This window comes from Carica papaya, chromosome 4, assembly GCF_054855325.1.
Source record: "Carica papaya isolate Zhongbai chromosome 4, ASM5485532v1, whole genome shotgun sequence".
NCBI lineage: Eukaryota > Viridiplantae > Streptophyta > Magnoliopsida > Brassicales > Caricaceae > Carica > Carica papaya.
This window is the reverse complement of record NC_142312.1, coordinates 1,040,991-1,056,610: the sequence shown is the minus strand read 5'-3', so window position 1 is coordinate 1,056,610 and position 15,620 is coordinate 1,040,991. Positions and strand designations below refer to the sequence as shown.

Here is a 15,620-nt window from a genome sequence, read left to right as displayed (position 1 = left end):
ACGCCGAATGAAAATTGCCAAGAATACCCTTTTAATATTTCCAAAATATTTTACCTTTTGGTAATTAAGTTGGTATATATATATATCTCATAATATTGTATGTATGTATGTATGTATATATGTATGTATATGTTTGTGTGTGGGAGAGAGCAAGGAGAGTGAAAAGGGGGGGGGGGGGGGGGGGGAGGCAAACCCAGTATTTAAGGGTTAAGCAAAGTGATTAATGGTGTTAATGGGTGTGTAAAGCAGTGCCCGTAAATGTATTTCTACTGTTGCCTCTTTGCTAGACCATCTCCCTCCCCTAATCCCGACACCCTTCCTTCTATTATTAATTATTAATTACATATTTATTATTTTATTTAATAATTACATCGAATCCAATGTCATTAATAAATTCATCATATATTTAAAATTTTATAATTATATATATATATATATATAAGCAAATTATCACCTATTGAGAAATAGATGTGTTGAGTAATATGATTAATTACTAAAGGGATTAAATTAAGAGAAACGTTAATTAAGAAAATCAAGTTTGGTTAGACATAATCTTTTAAAATATATTTTATATTATTGAGTAAAAAAACTGAAAATTACAAAAGTTGGCCAAGTTAATTAAGAGAATTTTAAGTGAAGTCAAACGAGTTGATTATCTCGTACTCAAACAGCTCATAAAGTGACATTAACAGTTAATTACTCATTTAACTGAGGAAATAATCACCCGAATAATCCTGATTAATTAACAATCTAAGTATGTTTAAGAAAATAAATAAATAAAATTAATATTTAAAAAACAATAACGTAGCCCGACACTGTTGAAAAAGTGGGACAAACACGTAGAGTCCGGTGATTTGGTGGGGGCATGCATCGGTGGTCGACATGAAGCACGTAAGCCAAAAAAATTATATTAATTAATTAATTTAATGGGAAGCCTCCTCTGGGACCCGTCTGATTTTACTCCGGGACGTGGCCGCTCGTTGCGCCTTTGGCGATCGCGACACGTGTCCACTACCATCCTTTTGTCTTACTTCCGCTCCGTGCAACTTATATATTAAATTATTCCTACCACCTTATATTATTTATTTATTTATTTTTTACATTAAATTAATTACAATTATATTTATTAATTATAAGCTTTTATATATTTTGAGCAATCAAGGTGCGTGTAATAATTTATAATTAATTAATGTTATAAAATTATAATTATAAAATAATATCTTTTATTTATTTTTCATATTTTATTAATTTTTATATTAAAAAATTCAAATATATTTATGACTTAATTCAAACGTAAAAATAAAATAAAAAAATAATATTATTATTTTTTTTTTACAAAATACCATATAATGTATTTTAGTGCTTATCTTCGCGGCACCAACTTGCATGGTTTGCTGACTTTGCCGCTGCATCCTTTAACGGCATGTGACATCACACGTGGTAATGGCTTCCCATACAAATAGAATAGAATGTGAATTATTTATTTATTTATTTTATATAATTATTTTTATAAATTATATCAATTAATTAGTATATTATATATAACAAACCTTACACACACGTCTCCATCTTTATATATATATATATATATATATATATATATATATACTTATCAGCAAATAACAAAATTAAAAAAAGTACTCCTGTACGTATAAATGTATCATGTATTTTAGCTCCCTCTCAATGATAAGCCACTTGGGTTGCACGTGGCAACGTGTCATAGAATATACAACACACATGTAATTCCATGATATGTATGATATGGATATGATGATTATTTGTCATCATGATCTCCATCGCCACACACATATACATATACACATACACATACACATACATATACATATATATATATATATATCTCTACATGTACTTCCAAATGTTCTATACACGGTGTTTACATAATAACGTTGTTACCATTGATTTTAAGAGAAGTATCTTGTTATTGGTCTGCTCTTAATTAATTAATTAATTAATTAATGATAATTAATTAATAATTAATAATAAAATGTAGTTAATTAATGAGGAGGTCCAAAGAAAGACTCGTGTGAATCACTGCTTTTGACCATTGACCGAAAAGCACGTGCACAGCATCTTTTAGTAGAAATATTTGTGTCGATAATTTCGGTGACGCACGTGCGTCCTCTGTCCCAAATAAAATTAATTATTAAAAATTTAATCTCTTTTACTTTTTGGCTGCGTGCCGTCCCATAAATTTTAATGCTTCCCTTTAACTTTCTCCACGGTGGCGTCAAAAGTGAAAACTGGGATTCCCAGGTTGAAAAAGTAAATTTTTCAAAGTTTAGTAGGAAAAAAAAAAAAAAAAATTTACCCAGAAATTAAGTAAATTAATTTTCGAGTCAGAGAATTAATAAAAAAGTCAAAGAAAAATAAGCCGCGATACACAATTTGGGATTGAATTGGTAAAAATTAATTTAAGCACAGTAAATAATTAATTACTCATCTCACCGTACATCTTTAAATATCATCACGTTGATCTTGAGCCGCAATTCAATGTGTTCCCATTTGCAGTCATTGAGTAGATAAGGTTTTATTAATTATCAATCATATTTATTAAGTTTAAAAATAAATTAAATTTATTTATAAAATTTTGACTTTTAGTTTTCATAAAATTTAATTTAAATGGTCTAATTTTTAAATAGACATTTATTAAAATTATATATATAAAAAAAAAGTGAAATCCGAAGAGAAATCCAATAGGGGGAGGGGGGGATGAAAATCTAATTAAACGCACCGTATTGGGCCTTCACACAGAACAAAATGGGCCCAGAAAAAGAGGGGTGGGGGGATGAAAATTAAACGCACCGTATTGGGCCTTCACAAATAACAAAATGGGCTCCGAAAAAGACTTGAGATCTGTATTTTCGACGCAAAATGGAGGTGCGGGGAATCGAACACCGTGCCTCTCGCATGCGAAGCGAGCGCTCTACCATATGAGCTACACCCCCTATGTGTTGTTAGCCTATAACAAATGATAAATAAATATAAATTCTTTTATAACAAATTTTATACATAAAAATTAAATTATTGCCGCTTGAAGCTTAATCTGTCTTTTACTTCTTTGAAACATTCAAATTAAATTTTAATTTTGATATTTTTATTGGACCAAACTAATATTTTCTTTTCCAAATCGCAATTAATTTATAAATAAAATTTAAAATAGTGAATATAAAATTCAATAGAAATTAAAAAAACTTTCAGCGACGTGGACCTGCCCTTGATTTAGTTATTTATTGATTTAACACATGAATGTTGTCAATGCATATTTCTAAACACTGTATTAAAGCCATTAAGCATAGTCATTAGCTAATTAAATAAAGTCTTAAGCTTTCATAGAGCTTGGTGGTTATGGAGTCTGATCAGGTGGAGAAAATCTATGTTGCTATTGGAAATGATCTGCAAGATGGATATAAGACCTTGGATTGGGTACTCGATAAATGGAGGAATTCTCATCAGATCTCCATTGTTATTCTTCATGTTGCTTACAACATATCCAAGGATTTTGTTTATACTCCATGTAAGCTCAACACACACACACACACACATATATACATATATATCTATATTTGGGTATGATATAACCTGAGTTCAAATGGGTTTTGATTATTTTCATCTTTTTTTTACACTCCATGTGATGTTAGCATTAATTTTATCTACTTTCTTGTGCTTCTTTTTCTTCTGGTGTCAGTCGGTAAGCTTCCTGCAAGCTCTGTTAGCGAAGAGAAGCTGGAAGTTATTAAGATGTATGAGCAAGAAAAGACGGACAAGTTATTGTCTGAGTACATCAATTATTGCGGCAAGGTCTCATAATTTCTTCTTTCATGTTAATTTTAATCTGTCTAATTAGATTATTTTCCTATTCTAATCTAAGTCGAATTCATCTTTGCATCTGGATTTTCTAAATCTTTTATGTTAATTTCTACGGGTGCTTAAATATAATTTACCTCTGAAGTTCTGGGTCTAGTTAGAATCTTCCTCTGCAATTTCGGTCTCACACAAAATTTTTCAGAGTCTTAAGTGGAATTTATCTCTGCGATTGTGTGTTAACAATTTCTTTTTGGTGTTAAAGTTTCTGGGTCTGATTAGAATTTATCACTGCATTTCTGGGTTTGATCAGAAATTTTTCTCTGAAATTTGGTGTTGAACAGTTTCTTTGATGTTAAATTTATATGGGTCTAATTTAAAATTACGTAAAGAATTAGAATTTTAATAGGTTTCTCATGTATTCTTTTGTTATATATAGGTAAAAGCAGAGACATTAAAGGTTGAAATGTATGATGAACCGATTCATAAGCTCATAGTAGATTTGATCTCTGGACTCAGAATTACAAAACTGGTTATGGACATTACCTTCATGAAATCCTCATCATGGTGCGAAATTATTTAGTTACTTCTGGTTAATTACATTTTATTATTAGTTATTTTCATTACTTTATATATACGTGTATATGGTATATACACACACACACACTTTACCCTTGTTTTTATAGGAGATCGAAGAGTGCACTCGGTGGTTCATTCTATGTTCATCAGAAAAAGCCTGATTTCTGTGACCTGTTCATAATATGCGGAGGAAAACTGGTTCTGCTCAGAGGAGAAATTAATAATGAATCAATCAAGGATGATTATCATGATCACGCAGGAATCATAGTCGCAAAGATGAAAGAAAAGGGTAATTTCAAATGTTGGCTAGGAAAATTTTTCTTCGAGAATCAAAGTGCTAATCCATCAGAAAATTCGAGTTCGGCCGGTCCGGTAAGTGATTGGGATAGATATGTTCAGGAGATTGAAAATTATTTGCAGCAATTGCTGTCCTCGAATTTGGATGAAGATGAAGAAACAGCTTTTGAGAAAGAGAGATTAGAGAATGATTCTACCAAGATTGAGCTGAACATACCAGAAACTGCGGTAAGAGCTTTACTACATGGAAGAAATCATGTTAAACTAACGAGTATTTACTAATATGATGTTATATTTCATTTTCAGAGATGAACAGAATTCATAGAATGAAATTTTTATCATATTAATGGAGATTGGTATGCGATATAATTGACCCTAATAACAGAAAAGTTTTCCGAGCAATCATGATTTTATGTTCATATCATATAAGTCCACTTAGGTGATGTCAACAAATAGTATTCTATAAATATTATGTTTGTCTAGTTCTTTGACTCTTGAGGCCAGTGATGGGGATGGCAAAATTAATATGTAAATGTTTCTTTTGTCTGTTTGTTTGTTTTCTTGGAAAATAAGTACTCACGGTCTTGTTTTTCCCGGAAAATGGCCTGCATTTCTTGAGCCAACATCTGACGTTATATAACCAGATTTTGTAAAATTTTCCAACCCTTTTCTTCAATTTCATTGAATTACAACTTACAGCACACTCTATTGTTTTTCTCTTGTTCAATCTGTCAAATATGTTAGTTACTATAATCTCGATATCAAATTTCTTGATCATTATTATTAATATAATATAATTGAATGGTAAATTCAAAGCTGATGCCAGAGTGTTGCAAAGAAGATTGAGTATTTGGAAAGTAGAATAGATGAAGCTTACCAGAAGATTCACACAAACAAAGAAGATGCCAAGGCTAGTGCAGAAAGAAGATCTAAAGCTGAATGGACTATAAGATTATGCAATAACCGGGTATTGTAGAAATGTTCTTGGCTTAATCTTGAGTCAATTATTTTAATTTTTCTGGATATTGTTGCTAAAGAATCACTCATCTAAATTGTAACTAAAGGTTGCAGAGCTCGAAATTCGGATAAACAAAGAGGTTGTTAAGAGGACAATAATACAAAAAAATTTAAATGCTCAAAGACAAGAGATCTACAAGGCTATGAGAGATGTAGAACAGAGTAAACATCAACTAATTTCACAAAGACAACTTCAATCCGAAGTCTTAAACAAGCTGAAGTTATCATCATCTGCAATAGCACATGCTGAAGATAAATTAGAGGAGACAGCTATTGCAAGAGTGGAAATGATAAAACAAATTGAGGATTTAAGACGACAAAGAGATATTTTTTTCCGTAGAATTGAGTTCTGTCGAGAAAAAGATACTCTTGGGACAGTTCCAAAACCAAACGAGTTAATTTGTAATTATAGAGAATATATGGCCGAGGATATCAAACTGGCTACCGATAACTTCTCAGAGCATATGAGGTTGAAATCTAGTGGCGATTGGACAAATGTGTACCGTGGACGGATCGACAATGCAACTGTTGCAATCAAGATAATAAATTCAGTTCATGATGTGTCTCAACATGATTTCCTAGCCAAGGTAACTAACCATACATTGTGACCTAAATATAGGCAGTTCTTGATATTGGTTTAACTTGATTATGCAGGTGGAGCTCCTTCACAAAATCAGGCACCCACATTTGGTTGCAGTGATGGGATTTTGTACTGAGCCCAAGAGCATAGTTTTTGAATACATGCACAATGGTAACTTGAGGGAGATTTTGTTAGCTTCTCAAACGAGTTCAAGGAAAAGAAATCGGGTACTAAAATGGCATGAACGAATCCGAATAGCCCATGAGGTTTCTTTGGGTTTGACAACTCTCCATTCTGCTAAACCTAAGCCCATCGCTCATGGCCAACTCACTGCATCTGATATTCTCTTGGATCGCAATCTTGTTGCAAAGATCACTGGGCTTAGGTTTAGTCCAAATCATGAGGAAATTGATGTGAGGTTGGATATTCGAGCTTTTGGTGTTTTGCTAATGCATTTATTGACAGGGAGGAATTGGATTGGTCTTGTTGAAGAAGCAATGATGATAAATCGGACGGTTCTAGTTAAGGTTTTGGATGAAGTGGGAGGTAATTGGCCGTTGGATTTGGTTGAGGAAGTAGCGGGGTTGGCAATGAGATGCTTGTCAGTTTTCAGCAGGCCGAATACAGAGTTCATGATGGCAGGGGTGACCGAAGAGTTAGATAGGATAAAGAAAAAGGGTGAGGAAATATTGGGAAGAGGAGAGTGTGAGGGAAGCAATAGAATTGTAGAAAGAGAGGATTCAAGTGATGTACCAAGTGTTTTTCTGTGCCCTATATTTCAGGTTAGACCATATCTATTTGTTTACTAATCAAATTATTTCTAATGAGTGATAATGGATTCTTTTTTTATGTAATTAAGGGTTGGTAACTGTGTATTAACAGGACATAATGAAGAATCCAATGGTTGCGGCAGATGGGTTTTCATATGAGGAAGAAGCAATAGAGGAATGGTTGAGGATGGGTCATGACACATCTCCTATGACAAATTTGAGGCTCAACCATAAACTTCTTACCCCTAATCAAACACTTCGCTCACTCATTCAAGAATGGCTATGTAAATCACCACCTCTCCCTTGCTAAGCTAAAGCCTCTCCCTCTATATACGTATATACATATATGTTTCAGTATGATTTGTAAACAAACTTAGAACTCAAATCAAAATTTTCATCTTCTTCTGGAGTGGAAAATTTCTAAACAAACAGAATACAACTTGGAACATGCTTAAATTGCATAAAATGAAATTCTAATTGAAAAAATCATTTGCATCTTGATAGAACATATTCTGTACTCTGAAAAAGGCAATTTCCATATAGAAGTCATATATAGAGACAAATTAGCTTAAACACTTGAAAAAATGGTGCAAAATGTTGCTATTATGTACTCCTGTAAACCTTAATTAACCTTGCTTGTTTTAATTACGGAACACACTAATAACTTTGTATCATATATATCTACTTCATCTCAAAGAGAAACTAATGTGATGTATATTGATAACTGTTCTTTACCCTGGCTATGCTGTTCCAAGCTCCTGTAACCGTGATATCAGGAACTGTTCTTGCTGTATAAGAACTTCAAGTGGTAGAAATCAGTATTCTGCCAAATGTTATGCACCCAAGCATCGACTCCAACAACAGAACCGAGCTACTTTTCTTGGCAAGGAATAGTCTGCTTGCATAGCTGGATCAATTGCCATGTCTTCAGCCCTTGACCATATATACACCCCTCGTTCTTGCCGGCTGCCTGGGACAGTGTTGTCCAGGATAAATGCCAACAAAAAGGTCACCACCATGTTTAAAGACATTAATGCATTCATTGCAAAGTCAAACTGCATACATTTTCCAAGAGAATATCAAATTAGTCCTGTTTTACATATCAATATCTAGCAAGGAAAGCTACACATGGATATATGCATGCCATAAAGTAAGGGCAAATTCCTGCATACTACTCTGTACTTTGTCTTATAGTCAATGCCTGTGGTTTTCCTGTGATATTTCAGCACCTGTTGTTTGGTTTATTTTCGTCTTATGAACAGCATCAGATTTTGAGGTTCTTTTCTTGTAACATTTTTTTAATCCTTGGACATCTATGCATGTGCGTTTATAAGTGAAAAATACGTGCATATATCATCTAGGTAACTAATGTTATCATATAAAAATTTAAATACTTTTATATACGGTTTGCACTCCATAGTGCTCTCGAATATATTCTACCTTTCTTTAAAAAAATGCAAAAACTTAAAATAACTATCTGGTAAATCATGAATGCCAAATAAAAATTACAAGGGTTGAACCTGAAAAAAGTTAAACCAAAAAGGTGAAAATGTAATTTGTATTTAGAACAAAAAAAATCAAGGACCGATAATTTGATTTGTGTAAAAGAAGGATGACATTTGGGAATATGACTATCAACTTAGTAGATGTTTAGAATTGCTGTAACTAATACTGTAAGTTTTAAAAGTATTGTTAAAATAGTTGTTCACTATAAGCATTATTAGTCAAAAGTTGTTTGCAATTTAGTACACATAGTTATAAAAAGTATTGTTATTTTAAAAAAGCAGAAGCTGTATGTCTAGTTAAAATGATATCTGAGAATTCAAATGTAATTTTTTTTTCTAACTGAAAAGTTAAAAGTCATTTTCTAAAAGTTACAAATTGTAACTTGTGTTTAAACTTCTAATAACAGATTTTAGCTTTCTTTTTTTTACCAAAAACACACTAAATGTTATCTATTTAGTTGCAAAAATACTTTTAAAATGTAAAAGTAAAAACCAAAAGCCCAGCAGAACAGGGCCTGAGTTGTATATACAAAGTTCATTCTGGCGAAAAGGATGACTTACCTGTTTACCACCACTGTGGATTGGTCCATTTGATGCTGCTGCATAAGGAACAAAATAGCTTTGCAGTATCAAACTGGATTCAGGCTGGTATTGCTGAAAATAGGCAGGAATGGATAAACCAAGAAACAAGGAGACACCAACTATTGTTATGTTCCTAAAACTTGCTGTTTGGCTGTATTGCAAAGTTGCGAGACCCAGTGCCACAATAAGGGCCCACATAAAGCACAAAATAGCAGCAGCTAAGGCCTGCGGTATAGAAGCAAGAATAGCACCTACTTTTCCTGCCATACCAAGTAAAATTAGAACTATGTCCATCTAACTAAATCCTACAATGCAATTTCTAACAGATAGGAAACCTGGTATGCAGGGTGATCATTTCTGAAATGCTAATGAAGAGATTTATGTGCTTGTTGTGCATGCATAACTTGCATATAGGTAAAGAGACAGATAGAGAGATAGGTAAGCTAAGAATAGATGTCTGTCTAAATGCAGAAAACCCAACTTAAACACAAAGGATTGCAACCAATTCCACTGGAATGCCAAGTCAGGGGCATCTTATGTCTGCATTTAAACTAAATGCATGGCTAGCAAAGTGAAAGTCCATGGTCCCATGTTCCAATTCCTTGCATGCGTTATGCCAGCATTTATCATGCAACAACATCTTTCAGGGAAACATTCCACTCTCAAGAAAGAAATCATATTGGGTTGACATACCTACAAATGAGAAGAGAACTAGGAAAGCTGCACCCAGTTCGACAGCCCTTCGACTAGCTATCTTCGTTGTGTTGATGGTATGCACATTTTCTGTTAAAGTAGTTGATCCTGTACCTGAACCCCAAAGTCCAGCTAACATACTGCAGAAGCCTTCCAATGCAATCCCTCTGCTGACAACTCCTGGGGTCGGAGGCTTTGAATTGATTAAAATGGATGCAGTGTGATATGTTCCAACCTGGATAAGTTATTTTACCACTGGCATCAGTGTCAACCTCCAAGTGCCATCATATGCTTTTTTTAGAGCACTTTTTACTATAGGTTAAATTGCTAACAACAAAATTAAGTTAATTGCTCCCTGAAGTGCAGTGACAAGCCTTCTACTGACTCAGGAAGTAAAATTGAAAGCTGCTTTTGAAGTTTTAACCATGGAAAAAAAAATTACTGTCCATAACATGACGCAATTTGGTGTGTGGTAACCAGGTAGTATAGCTGGGGAAGGGAGTGAAAATGATTAAGTAGTCACTGTCCAAAAAGCTTTCCTCAGAAAAATACATGATCATGATTATTTGCAGTATTTGATTATATAGCTTAAAAATACTAACCGAATCCACTGATGCAACTAATGACACAAAGATCATGATCAGGGAAGTCCTCATATGGAAGATAGGGACTCCCCACTGTAAAGGGTAGGGAATTCTGACCCATGCAGCAGTTCTCCATGCATTAGAGACATCAGTCCTGCAATGCCTCATTGTAGATGCATGCTTCCTACATGAATCAATCAACATGTTTGATGTTGGTACATCAGGATTGCAACCTTTGTAATTATATGCTCCTCCTGCCGTCAAAAATAATGCATAGATCCATATGATCATGACGCTTAAAGGAACCTGCAAAATCAAGGAATATCAACGTTAATCATATAGCCGTCATAGAAAATTGAAGCTTGAGGAACATGTACATATTGCTTAGAATAAAATCTGTTGAGTTCTTCAATAACTTTTAGCCAGAAACATCAGTAAATCAGCAAAATGATTCTTGGGCCTAATTTTAGGAGTTCCCAGACGAACATGACTTGGAATGAGGTGAAGACCTTCAAGGAGGGATGAAAAAGTTGATTACATCATATGATGGGAATTTATATAATGAGCGAATACAAGGTAGGCCAAATATACGAAATTTGGAAAATGATTTTCATGGAGAACACATAAATCAATAGGTAGTGAAACTTTAGCCCATGAGATATAAAGGACAAAAAAGGTTACTCCCCAAGGCTGAAACTTATATAATAATTAAAATAGTGAAGACCTCATTACATACCGCATAAATCCGAAATAAGCGATGTCCAAAGACAGAAATTCCTCGGAGATACTGAAAAAGTAGAATATAATTCAGAAGTAATCATTTCAAACACTAAACAGCATGATTAAATGAGCACTAAATGTTATTGGGTTAAGTAATTATGTAATAGTTAGATAAGAAGAGGTAGAACTTGTAATGCATAGCAAAACAGAATTATTATGGAAAACTGCTAATTACAAAATAAAATGCCCATTAAATTCTTACCAAGGTAAATAGAAGAACCAAAAATATCTGGGGAATGCTGATTTCCACACAACTGCCAGCTTGTGGAAAACCATAACTGAAGAATGCTAAACCTACCGCAGCAACTGTTGGGGCAACCACAACTGGGTTAATCAATCTGGAAAGCAAAACCATATAAGAGTTAATGTTTTGGTTTTTCCACCTTATTGTTGAAATTTCATCAGCTTGGAAAAATACATCAGATCTGGAATGAGAAAGTGGTATATGGTAATTTTCCCTCGTGATCTTGCCTATTTTACTATTAAACATGGGATGCTAAAAATCTTAAAACCTTTATATCCTTCATATTTTTTTTGGGTCTGAATCAGTCTTGATAGTGTTTTTCATCATCACATATCCATCCGTTATAAGATCTCTTGAGCCTATCAGACCACAAATATATATCAAGATCTTCGCCAATTGTACTACCAACACGAAATGTAGGATGCTAAATGACTTATTTTGCAAGATGCCGAGAATGACAACTGAGTTGTAACAGATTTTAGATCATCATGGGTAGCTGAACCTACTAACCATCAAACTTCCTTTCATTGAACTCCCTACGATGACAAAAGAAACAGCTAAGCAATAAACTTATCCACTTAGCTTTAGAAACATAAATCTAGGCTTATGAAGATGCATATTTTGTTAAGATTATTACAGACAAGCTCTTCAATTACCTTAACAGAAGGGACATCAAACCGCTTAATCCCAAGATGCTTTGGAATAATGATCCAACAATTATAGCCCCTTGCAGTTCTCTCATTATGTGCCTAAATTTCTGCAGGAAAATGTCAAAACTTCAACATAAAAAGTACATATAAATGAAAGAAAAATACAATAATTAAAATTTCAGCAACAAATTATCATTTTGAATTCTATTTGGAAGATAAAAATAAAGAAAAATAACATTGACTTACTGATATAACTTTTATTGGTCTTATGAAACTTACATGTTCTGTGAGATTTCGAAACTCCCGAGCATTAATTATGACCAGTGCGGGAGCCAAATACACAAAAGAACTCCCTTGAACCAATGGAAGCCGGGTACCAAAGTAGGAGTGAAGGATTGTTGTAACTCCAGTTATTAGCAACATTGTCGAAATAACTGTGGCAGTATCTTTCTGTCATTCAAGTGAAAAAAAAAATATATATACTCGTAAATAAAACAACATCAGCTTCCTAATTTCTGGACATATGAAAGAATGAACATGAAAGCTGCTTACATCCGTTCCCCCCATAGCAGGAACCATGATCAAGGGGATGAATACAATTGAACCCACCAATGACAAATAGTGCTGCAAGCCATAATATACAAGTGGCACTGCATTTGAGACGAAAAATTAAATAAGAACGTATTAGAAGCGCTGATTAATTATATTCACTAAGACCCTCCACTTCGCAGTTGCATAGGAAATGAAAGAACCCTGTATACAGAAACATGACATATGATAAAGAAGCTCGATCTTGCAGGAACTAGACCACCTTCAAGAAATTACAGCGAATACACCGATCTGACGTGGGACCCACTCAGAAGAAAACTTATTCTCCATGGTCGAAAGCTGGCCCGAGAATAAACTTCCGAGTAAAAATACAGCTTGAACCTTCATCTTACATGTCTACGTTACTTCAATGAAGCTTATTTTTATGCTTCTTTATAAAACGTATAGAAGCCTTACATGGAAGAGTACAGGCCAGTCACAACTCACCATAGCCATAAACAATTTACAGCTATGGCTATTATCAGTCAAGTTATGTATGACTGTGTAAGGTAAGAGAGGTGAGAATACTAACCATAACCCGGATTATCTCTAAGCCCATGTTTCAGTCGAGACTGTCTACTCCACCCGCCATGACCGGGTTCCGCTCCTTCCGGAGACAACCCGTCTTCTATATCTCTTTCAGCTTTTTCATCCTCAATTTTCAGGTCCCCCGCAACTGAAGGAGTGACCATAGGGACTTCGTGTCCGTTCCCCGGGGCAATTTGATTCCCATTCATTATTCCTCTATTGGCATTTTGATTCCCAATTCGAGAAATTCCATTCGCATGTCTAGTTCCATTGACGTTCCTTTCGTCCTCTTTAGGACCCAAAACAGGCTCGTTTACGGTGCCTCTCCTCTCGTTCTCATCTCTTGCTGTTCCATCTCTAACCCCCAAAATACCTCCATTCTCCTTCTTCCTTACTCCACGTCCGGGTCCAGAACCCGAGTCCGGTTCAATTTCGGTTCCTCGTCTGGTCCGGCCGAGAATTGGATCGATCTCGATTTTTGGAGATGACCCGCCTCCTCTGTGATCAACACCCTTCTCCAGATCAAACCTGGAACTGAATTGCTCACTGGCACTCGTACTCGTCTCTCCTGAGAAATCTGAGACAAAACCAGTTTTTTTAGCCCACGATCTCAACTCTCCCGGGTTATGGTCCTTCCGAGGCACAAATGGGTCGATCCTGGGTAACATAGAACCCAGTCTCGAGTTTCCATTGGCACCTCCTTCCTTCTTCTTCTCGGCCTTGCCTGGCGGATTGTTGCTCGACCCGGCTTCCATAAGAGCTCCTCCTCCAGATTCAGAACGCACACTTCTGTTTGGAATACAACAGCAGGTGGAATGAAAACTGGGAAGAAGATAAGAAAGGAAGCAACTTAATATCAGAGTGACGGAAAGTAGAAGCAAAGCAATACAAAGGTGTTGTTGAAAAGTGAGTGTAAACAGAGTGTGAGAAGCAGTGACGGGGCTTTTAAAGAGGTTAAAACCAGAGGTTCGAGAAGAAGAGTCGTTCTCTGCAAATTCTTTTTCTTCACTGCATTTTACTCAATCTTACTGGTCTGGAGTTGATTGTAGCAGTTCGCCGTCTCCTTCATCGGCCATTAATGGCCGAACACTCCACTTACTATTGCTGGTCAATATTTTTATATAGATAAATAAATTATATATCTTCTCTAACAAATATATATATATATATATCTCTCTCTCTGATTTTATCTTTTTTCTTGTCTTTTACTAAAAAGTAGCAACCTTTCTTAAATATGTTTAATAGTTCAAATCTGTTCTTAATTATTTTTTACACCTCTAAATTTAGCATTTAGTAAATAAAAATCTATACATAATTTGATATTAAATTAGTACGATTTAATTAAGAATTTATTAAATTTTTTTGGGTTTTAATTTAAATTTAATTCAAATTTTTAAAATGTTTTTAAATCAAATTAAAAAATCCCAAAATAAAATTTAATTTTTTTTTGTTTAAATTGTTATTATCTTTTTTGGATGGAGTGGTTATCCCGTCAACTCAAGAAAGAACCGAGACGCTTGAAATGTCTCGTTTCTTTGATGATTTTCAACTCTGCTTAAAATTTAAGATTTTATAATATTATTTTAAAAATAAATAATATTTTAACAGTATAATTATTCATTAAAAAAATTACGATATTAATACGCATACGATATTTGTTCGTACAATCAAACACTTGTTATTGCAAGATTGATCGGTTTATATCCAACATATTTATCGTAAAATGAATAAATGTGTTGACTCGTTGACGAATATTATTATTTCTTTACCGGTTGACTTCAATTTTTATATTCAACTGTCGAATGATCTCTAACAATTACTCACTGATGATATAATGAGTATTTTTGGATCCAAAATATACATGACAACTTCTTATTTTTTTAAAAAAATTTTGTTTCTCTTTATACAAAAAAAAAAAGAAAGAACTGAGTCATCCGACTCACAAACTCACCGAGTGAACTCGAATGGACATTTGAATATGAAAATTGAGGTCAACCGGTAAAGATATGATAATATTCGCCAATCAATCAAGCAACAGCTATTCACTGATGATATCATGAATATTTTTTGATTTAAAATGTACACGACAATCTCTTAATTTTCTTTTAACTTTTGTTTCTCTTTGTACAAAACAAAAAAAAGGCGAAACCATCCGACTCACAAACTCACCGAGCGAACTCGGATGGACATGTGAACTCAGTTTTAACTCTTTGATTAGCCGATAATTATTATAGATTAATTAGGGATGATGATGCTGACAGCGTGGAAATTGAAGTCCTAAATGGGTCCCAAATAAGCACTTAATTTTCCGTCACATTCATTTGCCAACTTTTCTTTTTCAATTTATTAATATTATATTATTTACCAAAGTAAAAAAAATAAATAAATAAAAATCTAT

The 15,620-nt window shown here is 34.0% G+C and overlaps 2 protein-coding genes and 1 non-coding gene across 5 annotated transcripts; 1 reads left to right on the top strand and 2 right to left on the bottom strand.

The window, feature by feature from the left end:
- Nucleotides 1-2,896: 2,896 nt before the first annotated feature.
- Nucleotides 2,897-2,969, bottom strand: TRNAA-CGC (transfer RNA alanine (anticodon CGC)). Its single transcript has one exon. It is a non-coding gene; the product is annotated as a tRNA-Ala (tRNA).
- Nucleotides 2,970-3,292: 323 nt separating this feature from the next.
- On the top strand, nt 3,293-7,477 carry LOC148266179 (U-box domain-containing protein kinase family protein). Its single transcript, XM_088217155.1, has 8 exons — nt 3,293-3,538; nt 3,710-3,822; nt 4,265-4,392; nt 4,512-4,929; nt 5,528-5,668; nt 5,766-6,305; nt 6,373-7,080; nt 7,181-7,477. Exons 1-8 carry the CDS (start codon nt 3,370-3,372, stop codon nt 7,376-7,378), a joined length of 2,415 nt encoding a protein of 804 aa, XP_088073281.1. The 5' UTR covers nt 3,293-3,369; the 3' UTR covers nt 7,379-7,477.
- Nucleotides 7,478-7,516: 39 nt separating this feature from the next.
- LOC110814322 (Xanthine/uracil permease family protein) lies at nt 7,517-14,350 on the bottom strand. Of its 3 annotated transcripts, none has more exons than XM_088217157.1 (11): nt 14,184-14,350; nt 13,227-14,044; nt 12,659-12,756; nt 12,386-12,556; nt 12,113-12,213; nt 11,415-11,550; nt 11,169-11,219; nt 10,451-10,738; nt 9,849-10,083; nt 9,135-9,415; nt 7,517-8,123 (listed from the first exon to the last, which is right to left on the bottom strand). In XM_088217157.1, exons 2-11 carry the CDS (start codon nt 13,975-13,977, stop codon nt 7,902-7,904), a joined length of 2,334 nt encoding a protein of 777 aa, XP_088073283.1. In that variant the 5' UTR covers nt 13,978-14,044; nt 14,184-14,350; the 3' UTR covers nt 7,517-7,901. The 3 variants fall into 3 exon arrangements, with proteins under 3 accessions (XP_088073283.1, XP_021897434.2, XP_088073282.1); XM_022041742.2 differs by having other exon boundaries at nt 13,227-14,011; XM_088217156.1 differs by having other exon boundaries at nt 13,227-14,350.
- Nucleotides 14,351-15,620: the final 1,270 nt, after the last annotated feature.

Excerpts from the sequence above, each read along its gene's own strand:
- LOC148266179 (XM_088217155.1), top strand. The coding sequence starts at position 3,370 with ATGGAGTCTGATCAGGTGGAGAAAATCTATGTTGCTATTGGAAATGAT. Across the intron at positions 5,669-5,765 it reads TAAGATTATGCAATAACCGG|GTTGCAGAGCTCGAAATTCG; the intron begins GTATTGTAGAAA and ends TTGTAACTAAAG. Across the intron at positions 7,081-7,180 it reads TTCTGTGCCCTATATTTCAG|GACATAATGAAGAATCCAAT; the intron begins GTTAGACCATAT and ends GTGTATTAACAG.
- LOC110814322 (XM_088217156.1), bottom strand. The coding sequence starts at position 13,977 with ATGGAAGCCGGGTCGAGCAACAATCCGCCAGGCAAGGCCGAGAAGAAG. Across the intron at positions 12,214-12,385 it reads TTCGAAATCTCACAGAACAT|AAATTTAGGCACATAATGAG; the intron begins GTAAGTTTCATA and ends ATTTTCCTGCAG. Across the intron at positions 11,551-12,112 it reads TTGATGTCCCTTCTGTTAAG|ATTGATTAACCCAGTTGTGG; the intron begins GTAATTGAAGAG and ends TTTGCTTTCCAG.